Here is a 26,459-nt window from a genome sequence, read left to right as displayed (position 1 = left end):
TTTAATCATCATTGCAATAAATACCAAAACATATAAATACATTTTAGGCCCTCTTTTTCCTCCTTTGGGTAGCAAGGTTTTGTTTCAAAGAACCTATACTGACATAGGTCACACATATAAAGAAAGTACTACTACAGAGCTGATGCTGTAAAAATATATTGGATATAAACTATTTGTGCTACTCGTGGGGACAAAAGATAATAATTTCATCAGAAGTTGTTGAAATATATTTTGCTTAGTCTTTTTTACAGTTTTGTGTCTTTTTCTTTTTTTTCAGATTCAACAAACTTCTATCTTTAATTAAACCCAATGACAGCAACTTAAGTAACTCAAAGTAAACGCAAGTTGGGCAGTCACTTGACACACAGATTTCCTGAGATGATATTCAACTCCTGGATAATTCAACCAAGAAACTCTACCAAAACTTGAAAAGGAAGGGAAGAAACTGAAGTAACTCTTGAAACCATAAATGGCCTCAACCCCTGAGTGTGCTTAATACAGCAATCAAACATGAGCATTCCAACCAATTTCCATGGACTGAGGGTCAGTGTTGAAAGAGGAGAAAAGATTGGAAATAAAACCCATTTCTCCTCATCTGGAGATAATAATGCTAATCAAGTAACTTCAGTCACTGACCAAGAAGAAGGGGGTCTGATTGAGGTCACAGGATACAACACGGGCTCTATTCCTCCACTGGTGCGTCAGAGTGAATCTCCGGACAAAGTTGTAATCTGGGACTCTGAGCAGCAATGTGTGGAGCCTAAGCTCAGAGAGTTTGAGATCCACACATTCGTAGGAAATCAAAGTCAGGAGGAGAATAACGATGAAGAAGATGATGGAGAGAGCATGAGAGATGGAAAGGATGAGGGTCCCATGTCCATATCCTCAAGTTCAACGACCAGTTCCGCTTCGACTGGTCTAAGGAGAAATGACGACAACAACAGGGAAGAGAGTAGAATACATAGAGGGAAGGAGAAACACATTGCCTGTCACAGCACTGAAGTGCTAGATACATATGTTACAGGCTCAGCAGAGAAAAGAGACACCAGAACAGGCAGGGATAGACGAATGGGGGGTCTGAAGGAGTCTAAGTCTGAGACCAATGTGTTTGTCTCCAGTCTGTCAGCTGTTGCTCTTGCTGGAAGTCTGTCTAGTGCTCTGGATTGCAGTGGTGAAGCATCTCTTATCTCCCTACACAGCCGCCAGACCAACCCTTTTCCCAACACCAACAGTACTACCTCAGCCCAGTCCAGCAGAAGGGCAACCTCCTCGGACACCAATCAGAACTCCCCACCATTCCATCCTCAAGAGAGATATGACTATCCACAATACTGTAGCCAGGAACAGAGACTGGAGGAAAGGAGTCATCATGGAAACGGAATGTCCTCTGATGGAGGCTTTGGCCAAAGAAGACGGGCTGGATTTGAGGAGCGGGTGCTGCCGCCTCGACGCCAGCAGCTTGTCAGACCCCTCTGCCAGACAGAAATGATGAGAGAGAGGAATTTGCCAGAGCCCAAAGCTCAGCAAACTGGGACAATGCCACCCTCCTCCATCAATGTATCTCCAGAGTCACACAGCAGTAGGTCAAACAAAAAGTTTACAAAATCTGCTTTAAGGGAACCATCAGACTTCTCCCACCTTTACAACATGAGTGGTGTCTATCAGCTGAGGCAGCCCAACCAGGCCTCCCAGAGGGAGGTTCCATCCATGGAAAAACAGCCAACTACAACTGCACAAAATGCATCTGGTCCCTCTAACCCACCCATGCTGGACAAGAAACCCCAGGCTCAGCTCAGTTATCAAAGGAATTGCTCCAGTCCCAACAGGTCTGGGGTTGAATCCAGGTCATCAACCCCTCCTCACTCCCCCCTCAGGACACCACAGGGCTCACCACGCGGGCAGCCCTCTATGTACCTCATTTCCAGGAATGTCTCTGGAGCTTCTAGGCACATCCCATCAGGATGCAACCCTTCTTTACCAACATCAACTCAGGGCTATAGCAACAGCTGCTTGAGAGCTCCGGTAAAAACTAATATAAGCACAAGTGGAATCCCAAAAGCGCCTCCTAACATTCAGCAGAGCTCCTCTAACTCTAACCCCAAAGAGAACTCCTCATCACCTAAACTTAAACCTAAAGGAATCCGCCCCAAAATCATAACCTCTGTTCGAAAGAATCCTCAGTTTAAGCTCCAGGCTGCTGACGGACCTTATCAGGTCTCGTCTCTTCCATCTAGGCTCTCAACCTACGCCCACAGCCAATCACCAGCGGCCTTTAAAGATCCATCTAAAGACCCCTGCAAGCCTGAAGTAGAAACCAGAGGAGCCCCAGTACTTAGTGCCTCCAACCCACTTTATGATAAATACCGCCAAGAGATGCAGGTGAACAGTTTCCCACCAGGAATGCAAAACAGGAGCATTAGGGCTCCTGGACACACAAACACAGTTCCCCCAGCTCATACACACAGCCACAATGCATCTCCGAAACTGAGCAGCAGGGCAGAAAACTACTGTGGGACATTATCTGAGGTGAGTTAATAAATAAATCTTTTCTATTTCTTTGCATTGTGATAGATCTTCAAATATCCTTTTATCCCAGATTATATTGCTATTTTTAATTCACTGAAGTGATTTGTCCACAGTTACAAAATTAAGTAAAGTATGGGATAACTTTGTTTATACAGTCATATTCACAAAATTAGAATATTATTGAAAATTTCATTTATTTTGGTAACTCAATTCACTAAATAAAACATATAGATAAAGTATGCATCAAATTATGTTTTAAAGCCTTCATTTATTTTAAAACCAGACATTTAAGATTAGAATATTACATCAGACGAATAAAAAGTAACAATTTCAATGCAGAAAGGCATACTTAATAAAATGAATGTTTAATAGCTGCTTAAAGATTGTTATTTTCAAAAGGTATGGAACACATATTCTAATTTATTGAATATGACTGTATATTGTATGCTACTATTAATTTTGTTTTTTTGTTTTTGTGTGAGTCAATTTCTGGTCAGTTTGTCCTGTATGCTGGTGAGCCAGAGGTAATTCTGCTCAGGTGGAAACTAAAGATGTATTCTATTTTTTCAATTTTAACTTTTACCACTAAGTATTTGTATTTCAAAAATATTAAGTACCATGATCAGCTTATTTTGTCAGTATTATTTAGTACATATGCATTATTCCAGCTCATGCCCATACATAATTGATGACAGATGTTTTGCATATTATTTCTTTGCCAAGAAGAGCTGCTCATTATTGCCTTAACATTGGCATTTTCAGTAATTTCTTTTAAACAGCTTCATCTGACATTCACATTCATGTACAGTACAGACCAAAAGTTTGGACACACCTTCTCATTCAAAGAGTTTTCTTTATTTTCATGACTATGAATAATGTAGCTTCACACTGAAGGCATCAAAACTATAAATGAACACATGTGGAATTATATACTGAACAAAAAAGTGTGAAACAACTGAAAATGTGTCTTATATTCTAGGCTCTTCAAAGTCGCCACCTTTTGCTTTGATTACTGCTTCACACATTCTGTTGATGAGCTTCAAGAGGTAGTCACCTGAAATGGTTTTCCAACAGTCTTGAAGGAGTTCCCAGAGATGCTCCGCACTTGTTGGCCCTTTTGCCTTCACTCTGCGGTCCAGCTCACCCCAAACCATCTTGATTGGGTTCAGGTCCGGTGACTGTGGAGGCCAGGTCATCTGGCGCAGCACCCCATCACTCTCCTTGGTCAAATAGCCCTTACACAGCCTGGAGGTGTGTTTGTGGTCATTGTCCTGTTGAAAAATAAATGATGGTCCAACTAAACGCAAACCGGATAGAATAGCCTGCTGCTGTAAGATGCTGTGGTAGCCATGCTGGTTCAGTATGCCTTTAATTTTGAATAAATCCCCAACAGTGTCACCAGCAAAGCACCCAGACACCATCACACCTCCTCCTCCATGCTTCACGGTGGGAACCAGGCATGTAGAGTCCATCCGTTCACCTCTTCTGCGCCACACAAAGACACGGTGGTTGGAACCAAAGATCTCAAACTTGGACTCATCAGACCAAAGTACAGATTTCCACTGGTCTAATGTCCATTCCTTGTGTTCTTTAGCCCAAACAAGTCTCTTCTGCTTGTTGCCTGTCCTCAGCAGTGGTTTCCTAGCAGCTATTTTACCATGAAGGCCTGATTCACACAGTCTCCTCTTAACAGTTGTTCTAGAGATGTGTCTGCTGCTAGAACTCTGTGTGGCATTGACCTGTTCTCTAATCTGAGCTGCTGTTAACCTGGGATTTCTGAGGCTGGTGACTTGGATGAACTTATCATCTGCAGCAGAGGTGACTCTTGGTCTTCCTTTCCATGGGCGGTCCTCATGTGAGCCAGTTTCTTTGTAGCGCTTGATGGTTTTTGCAACTGCACTTGGGGACACTTTCAAAGTTTTCCCAATTGTTCGGACTGACTGACCTTCATTTCGTAAAGTAATGATGGCCACTCGTTTTTCTTTACTTAGCTGCTTTTTTCTTGCCATGATACAAATTCTAACAGTCTATTCAGTAGGACTATCAGCTGTGTACTGTATCCACCTCCTGCACAACACAACTGATGGTCCCAACCCCATTTATAAGGCTTGAAATCCCACTTATTAAACCTGACAGGGCACACATGTGAAGTGAAAACCATTTTCAGGTGACTTGAAGCTCATCAACAGAATGCCAAGAGTGTGCGGAGCAGTAATCAAAGCAAAAGGTGGCTACTTTGAAAAACCTAGAATATAAGACACATTTTCAGTTGTTTCACACTTTTCTGTTTAGTATATAATTCCACATGTGTTCAATTCATAGTTTTAATGCCTTCAGTGTGAAGCTACAATATTCATAGTCATGAAGATAAAGAAAACTCTTTGAATGAGAAGGTGTGTCCAGACTTTGGTCTGTACTGTATGACTAAACAAAAATAAGTAAAAATACACCATTAATGTCTGCTGCAATGCAAATCCCTCAGAGTGAAGCAAAACCCTCAGTTCTTCTCTTTTTGTACATAGCGGTTTGTTTTGTACACAACTGTAAAAGGGAAACATTTAACTAACAGGGGTTTAAGTCAAGTCAAGTCAAGTGTAGTTTATTTATATAGCGCTTTTCAGCAACAAGGCATTCAAGGCGCTGTACACAAGGAAAAACATTACAATGATACAGAAAATTAAACAACAAAGATAATAAATAAAAAAAATAAATAAACAGAATAGAATGATGGATAAGAAAATGAAAGGAAAATTGGACTAAAAACATAAGTAATAATGTTTAGATGGCACAGTCAAAGGCCACCCTAAAAAAATAGGTTTTTCATCTTGATTTAAAGCAACTTAGGGTTTCGACGCTTTTACAGTTTTCTGGGAGTTTATTCCAGATTAGTGGAGCATAAGAACTAAAAGCTGCTTCTCCATGTTTGGTTCTGGTTCTGGGTATGCAGAGTAGATTTGAGCCAGAAGACCTGAGAGGTCTGGGTGGTTGATACACTGACAACAAGTCTGTAATGTATTTTGGTGCTAAGCCATTCAGTGATTTATAGACTAACAGAAGTCTATTCTCTGAGCCACAGGGAGCCAGTGTATGGACTTTAGAACCGGGCTGATGTGCTCCACTTTCTTAGTTCTAGTGAGCGTTCTGGATCAACTGCAGCTGTCTGATTGTGCTTTTAGGTAATTGTAGTGATTTTAATTTTTAGGTGGGGCGGTCCAACAGTTTAAGAGGCATCTCCTCTGAAGATGCATTGCAGGGCAGGAGACAGACTGCACAGACTGGGGGAAGTGGCAATCTCATTCGTTCTGGCAGAGGCCTTCGGTTGGGTCTCGGAGCTGTCACCAGGACAACTGCGGGTTCAGTCAAGACCCAGGGATCAAGTCAAGGACAGAGATCTGCGTCGGTCTTCAGTCAGCCCATCCAAACTGTCAGCCCAGCGATCAGCCAGAAATGCCAAGACAACACAGGTAGATAACACTCTGCATTCAATTTTCACATTTGGAATGCCAAATGAAAATGACTTCATCGCCCAAATTTTGACCAACTGGAGTGCAGCCTTGCCTTCCTGCTGCCATGCAACAACAAGCAGTTGTGGGACCTGTGCATCCCTCAGCATGGCTTGAGATGAAGGTGGTTCATTAAAATGTATTCTCTCTGAGATTAGTTTTGGCAGACCTGATTGGAAGGCTGTAGGAGGGGACTCATTCTGCACCAGAAGGCAGCAATCTACAAACTAAAGCAAAAATATAATCAATAAATAATAACCCTCTCACATCTTCCCTGCATTGAATTTCTAATTCAGAGGATGCAGATAGCACCTTTGATTGCTGAAGTCATATTTCTGCTTCAATTCAATCAGTCAATGGAATAATGAAGTACGGCATTTTACGATCATCCTTCTGGGCTTCATTCTTCACTTCTATGCATATTTCATCTGCTTCTTCCCTTAATGTAAAAACTTAGACACACAGTGGAAACATAAGAATATGTGCAAATGTAGTGTTATACACATGGCCAAAAACTCCACATACACAACTGATCAACATTGCCTTAGGGTTTATCTCACCATATTCCTTACTAATGCATATCTATGGTATATCACTTGGCATTCAATGTCAGAATTATTTTTACCTTATGCACACTAGTCTGATAAACACCAAGTGAAAATTTTGATATATAAACCATTAGCCTGTGATGAGTAGTGTCTTGCAAAAGTATTTTGTCACATTTTGTCCCATTACAACCACAAACTTTATATGTTTAACTGGGATTTGATGTGATAAAGATGTGCATAATTGTAAAGTGGAAGATAGGTGACACATGGTTTTTAATTTTTACAATCAATTAAAACCGGAAATGTGTGACATGCATTTGTATTCAGCCCCCCTGATTCAATGCTTTCTAGAATTGTCTTTCGCTGCAGCTATACCTGCTATTACTTTGGGGTGTGTCTCCACTATCTTTGAACATCTGCAAACTAAAATGTTTGGTCATTCTTTTCAAAATAGCTTTAGCTAAGTCAGATTAGATGGAGGGGGTGAATACAAACACACATCAAGCACTTCAGAATTTCTTTTTTTTATTTATTAAAAACCATGTATCATTTTCCTTTCCACCTGTGGCTATAAGGTGTCAACATTTGAAAAAACTCATGGGGTATGAATATCTTTGGGAAGCACTGTGCATCAGCATTTTAGTTTCATTTCACAAAGGAATTTGAGATTTATACACATAGTTTCCCTTTTATTCTCATGCACTAATTCAATTATGAATTTTTGGTATTTTGTAAATTGAAATGTCTGACACCTACACATTATAGCAATTATATATTGTGTGGCAGCTGTGGCCCCCGACTACAGTGTATAGTTTAAATTCTGCATTGTTATGATAATGAGGATAATCTACTTATAAGGTAAGACAGTGATATACGATATACAATGTACAATTATAGCAAGTGGATTCCCTCCTTCGTGTTGCTTCATGCTTTCTTCCAGTAGTGCTACTGGGACTGCATTGCAATCAAGAATCACAATGAACAACATGCAGTTTAAAGCCTGGAGGTGGAAATCTATGCATATTGTCGCAGCTCACTTTGGGCTGTGATTAAAATCATTAGTGCTTATTCCAGCTGCATGTCCTATTGATTTTTCCTGACCCATTTTACATAATTCATACAAAGTGAGAATGGCCTTGTTTCACTCAAAGACAGTGGCACAGAATGGCTTTGTTCAAAAGAATGTGTGGTATATTCAGCATTTTCAACATTTTTTTTTAATTGTAGAAGGGGGTGTAGAGGAATACTTAGGAGTAGAAATAGAACATAGATGCTAATTTAAAAAAATGGGCAAAACAAGCTATGTAAATCAGAGATAAGTGGATGTTTGTTATACTAATTTCTAATTTCTCCTCTCTGCCTCTCAGAGGTGATGAATAGGATAAGAAGTGGGGGTGGGAAGGCCAGGATGGAAATTAGGACATTTATCCTTAATGATCCTGACATTCTCACTTGAGGAGGAATCTCCAAACTCATAAGCAGACCTCATGGCACACAGGCAGACATTAGGGGTGGAGGAAATATGCATGAGCTGCATCTCTAATGAAGCTGGAGGGGTGGACTTTTCCACTTTGTTTTCATTCCACCTTTCTTTAACATCAAGCAACTATTTCTTCATCGAGAACATGTTTTTTTCTCCCGATGTAGCAGTTATCCTCTAGCCTCCACTGAAGCACACAGCTGTGCCAAATGGAAAGGAAAGGAGGGTCGTTACCTTATCTCTGCAGCCAGCAGGGGATAATACTTTTTTTCTGTGCGGGATCTTGACCTCGTATTTGCAGGCCAGGGAAGCCAAGATGGGGCTTTTATCCAGAGTGTTCAGATTTGCCAGCTGAATTATGTGTCTCTGTGTGAAGTCTTGATTGTTCATGTCTGCACATCCTAGCCTTTATTTTTATGTCGGAAACATACGATTCCAGACTAGGAAGATTATAACCCATTGCTTTTTGACAGTAGCTTATACAGTAGCACAGTGATAGCATTCTTACTTGTAATTTTCATCTTCGACTGTGGTTTCTCCATTTTTGATAAGGTTGCATCGCTTTCAGTTACATATCTAGTTTAAAGTCTAAAACCTGTGATCCAACATTGCAGCATTTAGCAGTGTTGGGGCAACTAAATTACACTGCAGACAAAACATTAGCAGAGATACCCCTTTAGAAAGCCTTGCTAAAGTGTTCATACAGGTCCTTCTCAAAATATTAGCATATTGTGATAAAGTTAATTATTTTCCATAATGCAATGATGAAAATTTAACATTCATATATTTTACATTCATTGCACACTAACTGAAATATTTCAGGTCTTTTATTGTCTTAATACGGATGATTTTGGCATACAGCTCATGAAAACCCAAAATTCCTATCTCACAAAATTAGCATATCATTAAAATTGTCCCTAAAAGAGCTATGAACCTAATCATCTGAATCAACGAGTTAACTCTAAACACCTGCAAAAGATTCCTGAGGCCTTTAAAACTCCCAGCCTGGTTCATCACTCAAAACCCCAATCATGGGTAAGACTGCCGACCTGACTGCTGTCCAGAAGGCCACTATTGACACCCTCAAGCAAGAGGGTAAGACACAGAAAGAAATTTCTGAACGAATAGGCTGTTCCCAGAGTGCTGTATCAAGGCACCTCAGTGGGAAGTCTGTGGGAAGGAAAAAGTGTGGCAGAAAACGCTGCACAACGAGAAGAGGTGACCGGACCCTGAGGAAGATTGTGGAGAAGGGCCGATTCCAGACCTTGGGGGACCTGCAGAAGCAGTGGACTGAGTCTGGAGTAGAAACATCCAGAGCCACCGTGCACAGGCGTGTGCAGGAAATGGGCTACAGGTGCCGCATTCCCCAGGTCAAGCCACTTTTGAACCAGAAACAGCCGCAGAAGCGCCTGACCTGGGCTACAGAGAAGCAGCACTGGACTGTTGCTCAGTGGTCCAAAGTACTTTTTTCGGATGAAAGCAAATTCTGCATGTCATTCGGAAATCAAGGTGCCAGAGTCTGGAGGAAGACTGGGGAGAAGGAAATGCCAAAATGCCAGAAGTCCAGTGTCAAGTACCCACAGTCAGTGATGGTCTGGGGTGCCGTGTCAGCTGCTGGTGTTGGTCCACTGTGTTTTATCAAGGGCAGGGTCAATGCAGCTAGCTATCAGGAGATTTTGGAGCACTTCATGCTTCCATCTGCTGAAAAGCTTTATGGAGATGAAGATTTCATTTTTCAGCACGACCTGGCACCTGCTCACAGTGCCAAAACCACTGGTAAATGGTTTACTGACCATGGTATCACTGTGCTCAATTGGCCTGCCAACTCTCCTGACCTGAACCCCATAGAGAATCTGTGGGATATTGTGAAGAGAACGTTGAGAGACTCAAGACCCAACACTCTGGATGAGCTAAAGGCCGCTATCGAAGCATCCTGGGCCTCCATAAGACCTCAGCAGTGCCACAGGCTGATTGCCTCCATGCCACGCCGCATTGAAGCAGTCATTTCTGCCAAAGGATTCCCGACCAAGTATTGAGTGCATAACTGTACATGATTATTTGAAGGTTGACGTTTTTTGTATTAAAAACACTTTTCTTTTAATGGTCGGATGAAATATGCTAATTTTGTGAGATAGGAATTTTGGGTTTTCATGAGCTGTATGCCAAAATCATCCGTATTAAGACAATAAAAGACCTGAAATATTTCAGATAGTGTGCAATGAATCTAAAATATATGAATGTTAAATTTACATCATTGCATTATGGAAAATAATGAACTTTGTCACAATATGCTAATATTTTGAGAAGGACCAGTATATCGTGAACTATTTCACATTCTGTCATGTTACAACACTAAACTTCAAGGTATGTTTTGTGGATTTTACATGATAGATTAGTACAAAGTAGAGTAAACTTGTGAAATAGAAAATTTGCATATATCCCTTTAAACATATTTTACATAATCATTTGAAAAAAGTGTTCATTTTTATTCAGCCCCCTTTACTCTGATATTCCTACAAATTCCAGTGCAACCAACTGCATTCAGACATCTCAGAACATTTTCTCACTGTGAAACATGGTAGTGGCAGCGGCATGCTATTGAGATGCTTTTCTTTAGCAGAGGCAGGAAAGCCGGTCAGAGTTGATGGAAAGATAGATGGAGCAATCCTTAGGGCAATCCTGAAAGACTGAAAACATATTAGTCGATACGAAATAGATGATGGCGCAAAAAGATGCAACCAGACAATGGAAAGTTAAATAAAATACACGCCAAACCCTTCAGATCTGTATTTGTAAAAAACATTGAAAAGCATTTATAACGTCAGTCCACTTCAGAATTATGCATTACGTTCTGCTCATTTATCACATGAATTCTGAACTAAAAAGATTTAAGTCTAGTATTGCAAATGTAAAACATGAATGAATAACTTTTCAAAACACTATATCAGAAAAATATATTTCCCCCTATGGTATTTTGTCAGTGTCATATTGAATGCTGTAAATGAATTAGAGAACCTCTTGGCCATTAGCCCAGTCAGTAAGCACAGGCAAAGCCAAACAAAACTATTTACAGGTTAATTATGTACAGTTATTATGTTTGCTTGCTGTAACAACCCGAGTCACCACAAAGAAAACAGACCTCCATCTGTCTACTGATAGCTTTGTCAACAACTCATGATGAGTGATCCAGCACTGGTGTACCTTGGTTTCTGAATAAAATGGAAAAAGCTGTTATATTTATCTAAATCTTGAATCTTAAAATACACACTCTTTCAACAGATTAATAACAAATTGAATGTCAATTTGTTTTTTCTTTACTAGATGACCAGGTTGTCAGCCAACAAGCTCCTGCTGCTCCTCCTGCTCCCAAAACAGCATCCCAGCCCCCGTCCACAGCCTCCAGATCTCTGCTTCCTAAAGTCAGTCACTCAGGGTTGCGGCCTCCAGGTTTCTCTTCTAACCGTCTCCCAGCAGGCCGTCTGGCAGCCTTTGGTTTTGTCAGAAGCTCCAGTGTCTCCTCGGCCTCCTCAGCCCACTCCGCTGACAGTGTACAGAGTGATCCCTGCAGGACAGCTCACCGTGAGTTCATTCTAAACCAAACAATAACTGTTTTAAGGTGTGAAATTTGATTTCTCTGTAGATCTTTGCTTTTGCTCAATTTTAACATGGTGTTTGGAAAATATATTAGTATTTTTGAAATGTAACTTTTTTTTTCACGACCAACATCCTAATCACAAAATAAGAATTATTATAATCATGTTTTTTGATGCCTCAACATTTCAAAAAAATGTATACCTCTTAAGCATTTCTTACATAACAACCACAAACTTCATTTTATTTTGTAAGAATTTTTTGTGATAGACGAACACAAAGTAGCACATAATTGTAAAGTGCCAGGAAATCAAAATCTTAAGTGTTGCATGCAATTTTATTCAGCTACCCCGAATTGATCTTTTTTAAAGCAGCTTTCATTACAAATCTCTATCAACCTTGTACATTTAGAGACTGAAATTCTTTGTAAAATAGTTTAAGTTCAGTCAGACTGGATAGATAACACATATAAACATACATTTTCAGGTCTTGCCACAGATTCCTAATTTAGCTCTGGACTTTTACTAGGCCGTTCTAACTCATAAAAATACTTTAAAACAGTGGTTGTTCTACTGAAAGGTGAACCTCCTCTAGTATCAAGGGTTTTGCAGCCTCTAACAGATTTTCTTCCAGGACTGCCCACAGCATGGGCCTACACTGTTAAACACTACCATGTTTAACCGTGTAGATGTGTTTTCTGCCTCACAAAGTATTTTACACGTAGGCTAAAAAGATCAATCTTGGTCTCATCTGAGCAGAGCACTTTCTTTCACATGATTGCTGTGTCCTCTACATTTCTTGTGCGAAACTACTGGACTTCTTATAGCTTTCTTTTACCAAGGACCATCTTCACATCCCTTTTCCATGAAGGCCAAATTTATGTACTTATTAGAGCTGCACTGTCAATAGATTCTCCCACCTGGGATGTGGAGCTCTGTATTTGTATTTGTAAAAACATAGAAAGCTGTGTATTATTTTCCTTCCAGTATACAATTATCCACTACTTTGTGTTGGTTTATGACATTAATTAAGAAAACAATTTTCTACAACAATCCTTTATTTTTCATAGACACGTTTCACAGGAATGGAAAATTATAGAAAAAAAACAAAAAACTAATTTAAGCCAGTTAAAGCCTTGTCACTAACTCATTGCTTTGCTCTTGAGTGTTGTGGACACTCATAAAATGTTAAATGGGATGCTACAAATTAAAGGTTAAAATACTACACAAACTGTTTTAGTTGAAAAGTGTAGTAGTAATTTAAAGATTAAGGTTAACATGAATCACCAAACATTCCTACTAAATAAATTTTCCATTAAACCCATGTATAAAACAGGGCATAATAAGTGCATAACTTTTCAAACTCATCAGTAATGCAGAAAGCTCTCAGCTAGGTCTGCCCCACATATTCTGTCAGCACTCAGAGATGATAAGATTGTATCAACATGCTGCTAGGTTAACTGTGTAAATTGTCTCCATTTGCATTCATGATGTGAAACTGAGGTCTTCCAGTTGTGATTTCAGGGCTGCTTGATAACTTGGCTGAGTTTTGAGGTAGCAGCATGTCTATTTAATGTGACCTACATAGGGAGGCTTGCTCCTTTTTTCCCAGTTACAGTTGACGTAAGAGCCTGCGTTTTCAGCTCACGCACATCAGGCCCCCTGTTATGTCATCCCTCCTTCCCTCACTTCCTCCATTTGAAGCATATTCTTTTTTTTTTTTTTCTCTCTAATTTGTTTAAAATGAGTTAAGACTGATGTTATGTTAGTGAGGCATTGCCTCAGATACAGTGAAACTGAGAAGAACTTGTAAACAAAACTGTTTTTTTAACAGAAAGAGCACTAATGTTGAAGAATCAACTTTAAAAAAAAACATGATATTCTAAATCTGTTATTTTTTTACATAATATAGCAAAAGAAGTATCAAATTAAAGTCCTGAATAGTCATTTTTTATTAAGTTATCTCTTGAGATGAACATGTATTATTCAAATGAGTAAAAAAGGCACAGCATTAGAGAGTTAACAGCAGTTTTACATAAACATTAAAGTGCATAAACATATTGGAACCAGTAAAAATCAACATGCTGCAGGGAATAGGCCAATTTAAGAATAGCAGTTGCATTTTTTAGTTAAAGAGTTCCTTAGAAATGATTAAAATCAATCAGAGACAAAAGCATTTAGAAAATTGAGATTTCTGTTCAATGACTTTGTTATAAAATGCAAAGAACCATAAAATATGAAATCTAAACACCAAACTGTGGAGAAACAGCATACAAAAGAGCCACCATAGTCAAGAAAATTTTTAAATGCAACCTGTAAACGTTTTCCCTGACTAACAAATAGAGTATAATCTTGATCTATTTCTTGCCAAATTTATTCTAAAAGAAAAGCTGTCATCCAACCCAATAATCAAAGATCTGTAGGATCTTTAATATGATCTCCCTTGTGGTTCAGATTGAAAACATTTATTTTTGTTTTATTCGCATTAGGAACCAACTTTAATGGCAGTTTGAAGCTCATCAACAGCCTGGTGTCATCCGCATAGAGGGGGCTTCAAATTGAGCCTTGTGGGACACCTTTTTAAATCCTCAGAAAGTTTAGCTTCAGTCCATATGCAAAAACATGTCTGTTCTCTCTGAATGGAACCATCCAAACCACACTGACCCCATGACTCAAACCAATTTCCAGTCTACAACAGCATAAACATTGAAAGAGCAACAATGACATTGCAATATGAAGAAAATGGTTATTCATATTCTAACAACACGTCTTCTTTTAGGGGCTTGTATGTAATGGCCAGATGGTTTCAATAATCAAGGAAAGAAATTATACATCCAGTATATGCATAAAAGCAGCTATATATTACTATTAATCTTTTTTTTTTCTCTTTCATAAGGTAGAGTCTTTCCAATAATTTAATTTCAACTAGACTGATTTAAGCCAATTTGAGCTTCAGTAAAACCTAATTTAAATTTTTATTCATTGATATTAAACCAGTTTTCATCAGTTATTCAAAGTAATGTTTCCCTCAAGCATTAAAGTTCATCTCTAGAATCATGTTTTTAATGTGCTTTTCAGCCTCAGGTGTTTATAGGTACCAGACCCTAGAACTTACCATACACATACTATTTTGCAGAGTATTAGTTTTTAGTTTACCCATGCAATTTTCCACTTTATCAACCACCGAATGTATGAATGTCATAAATAAATGAAGGGATGTTATGACCAAATAGAAGATGCTAATCTGCTATTCTGGCCACATACATTTATTATCAGTTAGAAACTGCAGATCTATGAAAGAATGCTACAGACCAAACTCTTAAAAAACATCTTTTTGTTTAATATGAGACAGATTGAATTGTTCCTTGACATTATACTGTCTATTAAAGGAACTTTTAATATTAAGTGGTAAAGGTATTTCAGTATATGGACAACTGTATTCCGTGAACCAACAGTTTAAATATATCATGAAACATGTCAATAAACATGTAAGCCTGCAAACATGCATGTGCTTATAAGAGTATATATTTAGAATGTCCCAAAAGCAACATCTGCACCAGTATCTCTGATTTGCAGAAGCTTAAGAGGATAGAAAAGGAGATCAAGGTTGATGGTCATAATAGGTAAAACACTGAAGGTCTTTGATGAGAATTTGGGGGGTGTGCTTTTGTTTTGATCATGTGTGTTTTATCTGACCTTTGTTTGTGAGGTGTTTGAACTCCTTTCTCAGTTTAGGATTAAAGTGAGCCAGATTAGGCATTTCAATCCCCCTGTTTTAAACAAAGGGGCGCCTGATGTCTTTATTATGTATTTATGTCAGGAACAATTTAGAATCATAGTAGTTTCTGTCTTTTTTGGAGCTGGATTGAACATTTTTACTTTTCATTGCTGAGCTTGATCAGTCAAACCTAAAGCACCATTTGTTTGATTTTGAGTTTTTTGTAACACTTCATAAAAGTGGCAATGAATCTAAAGTTGAGACATCCCTTGTGTCAGCTTTCTAGTGCTGTTAATTTGACCCCAGAATTGCATGTTTAATTCCGAATACCTCTCGCCATTTATGTTTTTTGATGGAATGGAATGCAAGCTTGAAATACCCTGGGTGTCTTTTCCTCATTCTTCAACCTGGATAAAAGCACATCCATACTGACAGCTGTGGTTTTACACACTCTTTACTCAGGGACGTCAGGGGAGCTGGAGGAGCTATCCACTTACTTGTGCAGAGAGAAGAAAGCCTGTGGTCAGTTGTTCATTTTCCCTATTGATCCTCAAGCAAAACGTGCAAATTTAGGTATCTGGACCAAATAAATTATTAAGAATACAGAAGAGAGAACTAAGGAATTTTCAGGTCTCCAGTAAATAGGAAAAATGGGTGAGAAGATCAATCTCTGGAGTTTAATCTATACGTCAGACTACTCTAATCATTGGATGCACATGTGCATTGTCCATCTGTAAAACAGAAAATAAGGTTTAAAAAAAGAAACAATTGGATGAAAAATTATTTGTATTATTGGGTACAACTGGAGGTACAGCATCTTGCTAAAGTATTTATAACACTTGAATTGAATTACAAATACAAACTTGAATGTGTTTTATGGGGATTTTTTGTAACAGGCCAACACAAAGTATAAGTAGGATCTCAGTCAATACTTTGTGGAAATATCTTGTGCTGAAGTTACAGCTGTAAGTATCTTAGTGTGATGTCTATATTAGCTTTGCAGATCGTAAGAATGAAGTTTTTGCTCATTCTTCTTTGCAAAAAAGTTCAGGCTCAACCATACTGGATGGAGAGTATCTGTGAACATCAGTTTTAAGTTTGTGCCACTGTTTTTCAACGTTATTTAGGTCTTGGCTTTCTTCTAACACATAAGTAAACCTTTGATTTTCAGCCATGTTTAAAGATTGTACCCAGGTGGAAGGTGAGCATATGCCCGTGTCTCAAATCTTTTGCGGACTGTTTTTCATCCACGACTGCCCTGTATTTGTAGTTTTATCCATCTTCCCATCACTTTAGCATCCGCTAAAGAAAGTCACCCTATTGATGTTGAGATAGTATGTCAAGGGAGATATGTAGTGTTTAGCCAGACACCATGCTTTGCACGTAGACCAAATTAAAAATATATTTTTGTCTCATCTTCTTCACCTTTTTCCATATTTTTTGCTTTTCTCTACATGGCTTGTGGTGAACTTTGAATTGATCGTCTTTTACAGCAGCTTTCTGCTTGCCACTTTACCATAAATGCTGTATTTGTGAAGTGCACAAGGAAAAATTGGCCTATCAACAGTTTCCTTCGCCTGAGCTGTAAATCTCTGCAGGTCCTCCAGAGTTACAATAAGCCTTTGCATCTCTGATTAATGCTTTGCTTAACTGAACTGTCAGGTTAGGTCACAGTTCCATCACAATTTAGATTAATTTACACACAGGTGGAATGTATTTATTATCTATTAATAATTATTTGTAGAAAAGTTTTAAAATCATAATCATCTTCTTTCCTCTTGACAGTTAGTTAATGTTCATCATTCAAAATACCAGTAAAATATATAGATTTTTGTGCTTGTAACCTGGCAAAATGTAAATATGTTCGAGGGATGTGAACACTTTGGCAACATAATATAAGTAAAAATATATCTGTAAACCTTTTTCATCCACAAACTCATGTAAGTGAGGTCACATTAAATCAAAGCTTCAGCGATGGCCTTAATTGATTCTTATCAACTGTTTGACTAAAAGAGGCATGTAAGTATGAGTGGGGTTGTCGAGCATCTTGGGAGCTTTCTCTGTTTCAAATCAATACACCATTAACTTAAATCCAGGCCTTAGTGTTGTCACTCAGACCCCTCAGGTGTTGCACGGTTGTTGTTGTTTGAATATGAAGAGAAGGAGCATTGTGTTTCATGTTACTCACTGCAACCAGAGCATTAGAGGCAAATTCAGTAGAAGTAGGCTGATGAAGCCTGTGTCAACAAGTTACATCGACTCATGGCAAAACTCAATTTCTAAAACAAAGAGAGCGTTATCGTTCCTGACAGCCTTTTAAAAAAAATTATCTAATAATGTAGGAAATCAAATTAATCAAAGGAGCAGAGGAGAGAAGCTGAAGATTCATGCAGCTATAAATGCTAATCCAGTGAGTCAAAATGAGCAGAGAGGAAGGGAAAATGGGATGAAGTGGAAAAAAGAGCATAAAGAGAGGCATCGATGTAGATGGAAGAGAGGATGTCAAACCCCAGATGCCACGCAAGGCTCAGATCTGGTCTGAGTCTCATGCCAGCTCTCTGCAAACAGATGGTTTCCGTGGTGTATGCACACACTCAAGCATGCATTCACACATGCGCACCAGTTCTCACCCAGAGAGCAGCAAATTAGATGGTCCAGTTAGATATGGATGCTATTCTGTAGCTAAGGAGAGAAAAACTAACATGGCTGAAGCCTCTTGAAGCAGCAGAGCTGTGACAAGGATGATAGTCTCAATGGGCCCATTCATTAACTGATGGGCTCAAAGTGCATTTCATCCTTCTCACTGTTAACTCAACTTTATGACCCAGTCTGATGTTTCACACTGGATAAAAACTGCCGGATCGATAACAGATAAAATTCAGTGTCTCCTGCAGTATGTGCTACGGGCAAACATGCTAAAAAGTTCTGATTATGTGTGTCACAGGTTTTTCAATTTTTTACTTTTTACAAAAAGTAATTTGTGTTTAGAATATGTCACATTTATACCGTTTTTTTTACATAATCTGTTATTATTTTATATGAGATTCTGTGATCATTATGTAAAATATCCTATACATAAAACTGTCTTAATTCTTTTTTAGTTTTAACTTTCACATAAACTTTTAAAGTTTGATTTATTTTTTTATTTGACTCCAGCCATCTCATTTTAAATTGCACATAAATATTCTTTTGTAGAGCTGTCCTCATTTTATATTATTTCCAGAATTCATTGGCCCTGCAGTTCAGCCTGTGGCAAACCAATATTAAATATAAGCTGTGCTGATGATTTTTTTTCTGAATGAACAATTGTTTATTTTCTTTCTTTGACATCCGCTGGCTGTTTAAAAGTTCTACTAAATTAAAATGTAGCTTTAATGTTGTGCCTAGAGCATTCATGTTTGTGCATTTTGCTTTATTTACTACAGTTTTACTTACTCTTTGTGAGTCAAAATGTGTGACAGTCTATAAACAGCAGGCACAAATTTATACCATACACTGAACTGCAGTGAAAAATTGACCTGATCTAAAGAAAGTGAAGCACAAGTGAAAGCTACAGAAATACAAGTGCAGGCTGTATGTGCTTAACTCTTTTGTATGAGACTGTTGCCTCACTGAGACGATCATTGTGTGCTGGGATGGTAGTAACCAGGAAAATAGATAAATTTATCTTCCACGTTACCGTCTGTAAATCTAGCCTCAGAGATGTGTGGAGGCACATTTCAGCAGGGGTGTTTCTGGCTCTTACTGGTTTTTGAATCCAGTGCCGTTAACAGATGGTCATCTCCATAGGTCCTTTTCTGCCCTATCTAAATATACTATGACCATTATGTGCTTTTTCATAATTATGTGCTTTTTCATAATTATTGTCCTTATCAGATTTAATTATGTTATGTTATGTATATAAGAGTTACAGATTACACATTTACCTTTTATCTTACTATTGTAACACCTTTTTTTTCCCTATTTCATGTGTAAAGGTGCACTTGCTAATACCTTACATTAGGTACAAATACATGAGCAGAGGATTCCTGATGGTGCTTCTTCCGCTGACAGCTCCAGTCGCTTGTCATACAATTCCTTTATTTTTCAGAACATCTTCAGGTTTAAAACTTCTGCACTTACGGTCATAGTTACTTTAAAAGAATCAGTTTGTACAAGAGCTCAGAATAATTAACAAATGTAAACCCTCTAGTGAATTTCACATGGACAAAACACATTCACGTGTGAATTTAATTAACCACGTGTGAAATTGCACACGTTAATATTACATGTGAAGATTGTAAAACACATGAAATGTGCAACACGTTAACTCGATCTTCACCTGTTCCACATATGATGACAACAAAAAGCACAGGTGAAAGTAAAAGTAGCAAATCGTTAATGTGAAATACCCAAAAGACCCAAAGTCTTTTACATGTGAGAATATTTCCACCTGTGGTTCACATGCTACTACACAATATAAGGTCCAGTAGAGAACCCCACACATCCCTCTTCCAGCATTATCCGCCAGTTCATTCTGTGGGATCCCAAGACGTACCCAGGCCAGACAGGATGAAACAGAGGTGGAAGTTACATCATGTAGAAACATGTGACAACATGTGGGTTCCACATGTGGGACATTATCCCACATATTAGACATGAGTAAATGATATCTAATAATGATCTAATGATCTAATAATGAACTCCCGCCACCTGTGTCAAATATTTTAATCGTGTCATGAAGCAACATGTAAAACAAATGGGATGATCTACCACATGTGTTTCAAATGTTGAAATTATATCAAATACCATCTGAAATCCATGTTGGAAAACCTTCCACATTGGAAACATTATCCCAGACTAATATACTGTGGTAACATGTGAAACAGATACAGGAAAACCTTCACCTGTGGGATATTTTTCTACATGTGTTTCATGAATGGAAAAATTATTACACATGCAAAACGTGGTTTTCACGTGTTTTACTGAAATATTTTGACCTCTGCTTCTGTTGTCATCACATATGAACCACATGACCACTTGTTTTTTTTTTTTTATGTGATCATAAGTCGCCATATGCTATCATATAGGAATATCATGTAATAAAATTCATGAGGGAAGATATATTTCTAATTTATTATTGTACTCCACACATTCCTTTGCTTTTGATGCAGATTTTCTTCTGGAGATCCATAATGTATACTTGACGTGTGCATGCACTGTAAATAGAACCAAGATCTGAAAGATCTTCCAGGCAGAGCAGTAGCTTTAAACATATCTTCTGAATTATGGTGGAAGAGTGAGAGCCATTTCCAACATCCGCCTCATGCAGATGAGAGTAAATCGCAGTTGAGAGGCAGAACAAATGACAGTCTTTGATGGATTCACTCTTCAAACTTCACTACATCCATTGAACTGAGCTGAATGTAACATAACCCTGTCAGTGAGAACATATGGCTTAATTAAACGAGAATATCTAAGGTTTGATATTATCTAAAATAATCATAAGAGAAATACTTTGTAAATTACTGAAAACCTTATAAATTTTTATTTAAACTGTACAACAAAGCTGAAATTTTGTATTTTTACTCACCTCACGCTGGTATAAAAGTATGTTATTTTGACTTGAACTATTTAAGCATTCGAGAGACACTTGTAGAGATTTTTTCATTGAAGAATAATAGATATGATTTATGCTAATCAGTAAAGATAAACTACCCATTACCCAGGAATGTCAGGATAAAACATTTGTCAACAATTCCTTATTTTTCTAAAAATATATTATTGATTGTCCTTGACAGAAAAATACTTTTCTACTTACTGATAGTTAAATCAAGATTGATTCTTTGTTAAAATTTGTCTTTTTGCCTAAAAAAGGTAAGTAGATCATTTAGAATTTGGCTTAAATTTGTATAAATTAGAGAGTTCATCAACTTTACCAGTCCTGTGTTTACCAGATGCTTTTTAGTTTAATGCCTGTAATACAGTTTAAAATGTTTAGATTTTCCAGAGGGAGCATGCATTGATGAATTAGACATTTTTTTCTTTGGCAAGTCAGCAATACCAGCTGTGCAGCTTCATTCCCTGTCAACACATAATGTGTTTGTGTGCACCTGGAGAGGGCAGCTTTCTGTAAATTCAGCGTGGATGGAATGGATCAATTCCTTTAGGACATCATTTGAGTTTCTTTTGCTGATGGGGAATGTTCTGACTGAGCAGAATTCATCAGAAATAAATGAGATTTTAAGTCTAATACAAAGTCCTCAGAGCCATTTTCCATCATTTTTAATCATCATAATTGTATTTTTCACACCAGGCAAACTGTGAGGCTTTATGCGGGATAGGATAGCATCATCTTGGTGTTTTTGTATGCATTTCCATGTCATCCGCTTTGACAAAAAAAGAAGAAAAAAAAAAGTCAGCATTATTCTAGTTTTGATGGAATGTGCAAAAACTGCTCCTAGAAATATGTGTAGCATTTTTCATGAACCTTCACAAAAGGCCTGGGTCATCGCTCTGTTGCTCTGTCATCCATTTAATTCATTTTGTCACTCTTTTCTGGTCTCTTTATTTCAGCTGTCCCCTTATGAAATGTATTTTCCTTCCTCTTTTTCTTCTTATCCATCATCCGGGGTGATTTGTCAATCTGTATAATTTATCACCTCTCATTCACCGATTATAAATGCATTCTCTCTTTTGTCCAAGGCATCCCAGTCTTATAATTCTGAGTATTCCTCACTTAGGCCTATGTTTACATGACCTTTGTGGGTCATCAGTCAACCATCTTTAAGTTATACTTTGCGATTTATTAGATTTGACTCTTTATTAGCCTATGATGGGTTGGCAACCTGAGCAGGCTGTACCCTGCCTCTCACCCAATGATCACTGGAAATGGGCACCAGCCTTAATAAATTTTGCACCTAGTTTGGCCTCTCCTGGTACTAACACTTAATCAGTCCAGCTGTTTCAGGTGGAAAACAAACAGTTCTGTCAAAAGCTACAAATCGTATGCTAACTTCAGTTTACGACAACACAACCTACCTGCTAATGTTATTTAGACTAACTTTAACTTTGAATCTGTAACCTGTAAGGAAAAACTTAAACGTTAGTATTCACTCTCAGACATTATGCACATTCATTTAAACACAAACTAATTCATTACATAATTTTTTTTACCTGGGCTGCTCGGTGGAACCCTTGGTAGCACTGTTGCCTCGCATAGTCTGGGGAGTTTCTGTATGGAATTTGAGTTCTCTCTGGCTACACCGGCTTCCTCCCACGGTCCAAAAACATGGCTGTTAGGGTAATTGGTCGCTCTAAATTGCCCTTAGGTGTGAATGAGTGTGTGAATGGTTGTTTGTCCTGTGTGTGTCTTTGTTGCCCTGCAATGGATTGGCAACCTGTCTAGGGTGTACCCTGCCTTTCGCCTGCCTACTGGAGATAGGCGCCAGCCACCCCACAACCCTGTATAGAAGAAGCAGGTATAGAAAATGGATGGATGGATGGATGGATGGATGGATGGATGGATGGATGGAATTTCTTTATCTACTTACATTGGATTAGTCGACTGCTGTCTTCAGTTTGTAGGTAAAAAATGTTTTGGTGCATTTTATTAACATTGGTAGGAGATCCATCAGAATGAGACACAGCAACAGGGGCTCAGGGGACAGAGTTGCTGTTTATATTTTGTTTCATTTTGGCATAGAGTATTGGAAAAGAGTGTTCCTCTTGGAGGAGACCCAAAATTTAGTGAAGGGACTATATATTTTATCTGGTTGGGAAACTCCTTAGAAAACCCTGAAAGGAACTGGAAAATGTCACTGGGGCGAGGGATGTCTCCCTTCTAGACCTGTTACCTTTTAAACCCAGCCTTGGATAACCAGAATACAATGGATAAACGGATGAATATCTGAAAATTTAAAGATTCAAACATGCCCAAACGTTTCCAAGTAGTTATAATATTACATTTGTGACAAAAACTCAATTTCAAATAATAAGAATCTGGCAGCAGTCAGTTAGACACTAATATCCCCTCCTCCTTTGACCAGCATTGCTACTATGATGTGCACATGAGCACGTTTTTCCAAACCACTGTGTCACCAGAATAGCCTACTTTATTTTATTGATCCATGCAGTGTTTTGCAAGTCTCACTTTTCTCCACATGATTGGTCTGTGTTTTCAGGTGAAAGTTAATTTGTCGTGGCTAAACTTGCTGGAGGATCGTTTAGAGAAAGCATATGTTGATCAATAAAGAGATGCATTGACATCAGCAGATGTTTTGCACTGACCGAGAGGTTTTGCACTCTTTGGAATTACGAAAATAGTGGTACAATGAAGCAAATGCTAAAATAATGGTGAATTTGTTATTTATTTGCTTGGAATTTGCTCTTACTTTGTAAATTCCTTTGTACAGTTATTGTTTGGTCATCGAAACAATCTGTTCTCTTGCATAACTGCTTTGAAAAGATGAAGCACCCTGCAGTGAGCTATTCTAATCCCAAAAATCCGAGGGGGTTTTGGCACTACCAAAGTCAAACCTTCATTCTTCTAGTGGCACAGAGAGATGCAATTTATGCTACTTGATTTAATCATAATCTTAAAGCTTCTTTGCAGCAGCCTTAAATTAAATGAGTGTTTGACTCAAACACTCTGTTGTGATATTAGTGATAGTGATATTAGCTTGACAGCTTGTTTAAGGTATACACTTTTGACTTTATTGACAAGATGGCAGTGGTTAAGATTCCACACAAGTCAGTAAGTCTTAACTTGTGTGGAAGAGAACGTGTGTGCAGGCGCAGAATAAGTGCTCTGATCCAGGTTAGAAAAAGAAGATTGAGGTCAGCAGCAAGACCCAGAAGAAACAAACCATTTCTCAGTCCAGTAAGCCTAAATTTAAACATGACACCAAAGTCACCCAGCTGTACAAGGTAAAAAAAAAAAAAGAATGTATTCATAATAGTATGGGATAGATGGGTTTTCAGAAACAACCCTTTTGAGATCGAATATTTGATTGAAAATTAAACCTCAGAGAGGAAAAGTTATATTTGATGTGTTCCAGATCTAAGTGTGAGCGAGGAGCCTCCGCTCCATAGAGTGACAACGAGCCCTTCATCGACAGATCAACAGAGAGAGCTGCCGTGTCGTAGCAGCAGCCTCCAACCACCCTCTACCCCTGCGTTGCCACGGCGCTACCTGCCACCCCAGCCAAGAAGCTCCCCTGGAGGTCAGTAGAAATTTGTGAAGATAAACAGAGAATACATTTATCTTTGCTCTTGCCCAAATAATCTAGTTTATTAGAGACCCAGATGAGCACTTTTTTAAATGTTGTTGTAACATGAGCTTAAGAGATACAGTTTGATGTATCAAAGATTCAGAAAGAGTCAGGCAGCTGATTGCTGCAATGCTTTCACAAAGAGTACTGTTATTTTTCAGCTACTGTTTGCAGCAAACTGAACAAATTATTGCTGTTTAGATGTCCGTTTCTTTTTACTTTTCTGCTTAAAGTATAAATTAGTTATGAACAGCCTTACATGGACCAGTTTAGCTTTTCAAGCTGAAATAAAAATATGGGATCACACATGACTTTGTTAGCACCAGTAACACCAGTACTGCACGTGCCTGTGATGCTTTTGCCACGCTACAGTATTTTCACTCATAGAGTTAACACCAGAGGCTGCAGAGAATGAAATGTGAAAAATTTTATTTTCGATCTTTATAGGGTCTTACTGAATACTGAACACTGAATTTGTGCCTGTTTTCTGTGCTGTTGTTTGAGTAACATGCATGTTGGAGAGAAAAACAGCAAATCAGTGTTCAACCTGCAGTTGAACAATTTGTTTTGCCCTCAAGTCATATTACAGATGTTGCTCATTTTCTGGGAAAAACAGTCCCTGTCATAGAACATGCACATACACAGACTTATTAATGCCAACAGTATAATTAATTATCATCCATGTAGTTTAGTAAAGCTCAGAGTTGGCAGAGATACTGTAGGAATATTGTTCCTTAAATTTCCATCTTAGGAGTGTTGTCCACGTTATCTGCACTCATCTGTTGTTTTTTTGCTACTTAATCAGGTTTACTGCTATGATGATTTATATTGGGTGTCTAATATATTCACCAGTCTACTTGCAGTGCCTTGCAAATCTGTTCAAACACATTGCTTTGTGATAGACCAACACGAAGTAGTGCATAACAAAAAATATACATGGTCTGTGACAATCCTAAAATAAAAATCAGAGAAAAATCTGAAGAGTGTAGCGTGAATATGTGTTTAGCCTCTCTGAGGCATCACAGTGCTCTGTGATCTGTGGAAACCTTGTGTTCTTGTTTTATGACCTTTATTTATTCATGTATTCATTCATTTACTTATTTATTCTAATATATTTTAGACTTTTCTCTTAGTAAAGTTTCTTTTGACCTTATGAAATGCACTAAATAAATAAGTTGTATTAAATGCGTCAGTGCATAAGATAAAGCTGTTTACCAAGCTGGCATGCAACTGATACCAAAGGCTTTTATCTTCATTGATTTCGGATAAGGGTCTTTTGAAAACCACAGAATGTCAGGCTTTCAGCGTGAGAACATGAAAGATGCTGCAATCCACCCAGATCCACACAGGTGTCTATGGCTTTTAAATAATCTTGCAGTATTATCACATCAGCCTAATTAAGAAGCTAAGATTTTAATTCCAGATAATTACCAACAGTTTAAACTCAGTTTTTAAAGAGGTTTGTCCTTTACTGAATGCGAACATTTTCATAATGCATTTTTAAAATGTCTGATAAATTTTTGTTTTGATTGTGTTTAAAGAGATCACTACAACAAAGATATAATAATCCTAAAGCCTGTATCTGTTGCCATAGGTATATTTTAGCACTATTGTATGAATGCCAACACCAATTCTTTGAATCTTCTCCTTTAAAATTAAATGTATGATTACTACTTTAATAATGCTGCTCTTTATAGGCATGTATATTTTTGCCAAGCACTGTACTGACATGAGATCAAATGGTTCTCTGCTTCCATAAAAATAATAAAATCTTTTGCTCAACAATTGAGTCTGACTTGGGACACTAATATTTTTTTAAGACAAATAGAGCAGTTTTTTTTAA

The 26,459-nt window shown here is 38.0% G+C and overlaps 1 protein-coding gene across 2 annotated transcripts in view; it reads left to right on the top strand.

Annotated features, from left to right (window-relative positions):
* mtus2a (microtubule associated tumor suppressor candidate 2a) overlaps nucleotides 1–26,459 on the top strand; it is a 60,720-nt gene that overhangs the window by 11,466 nt on the left and 22,795 nt on the right. For both annotated transcript variants that reach the window (XM_047379719.1, XM_047379718.1), the window contains exons 2-5: nucleotides 278–2,526; nucleotides 5,729–5,990; nucleotides 11,379–11,636; nucleotides 24,404–24,568. In XM_047379719.1, the coding sequence (XP_047235675.1) occupies nucleotides 511–2,526; nucleotides 5,729–5,990; nucleotides 11,379–11,636; nucleotides 24,404–24,568 (2,701 nt within the window). In that variant the 5' untranslated portion in view covers nucleotides 278–510. The remainder of the gene's footprint in view (nucleotides 1–277; nucleotides 2,527–5,728; nucleotides 5,991–11,378; nucleotides 11,637–24,403; nucleotides 24,569–26,459) is intronic.

The sequence above is a fragment of the Girardinichthys multiradiatus genome, chromosome 11 (assembly GCF_021462225.1).
Source record: "Girardinichthys multiradiatus isolate DD_20200921_A chromosome 11, DD_fGirMul_XY1, whole genome shotgun sequence".
NCBI classification, from domain to species: domain Eukaryota; kingdom Metazoa; phylum Chordata; class Actinopteri; order Cyprinodontiformes; family Goodeidae; genus Girardinichthys; species Girardinichthys multiradiatus.
The sequence above is the reverse complement of the archived record's forward strand: the minus strand, read 5'-3'. Positions and strand labels throughout refer to the sequence as shown.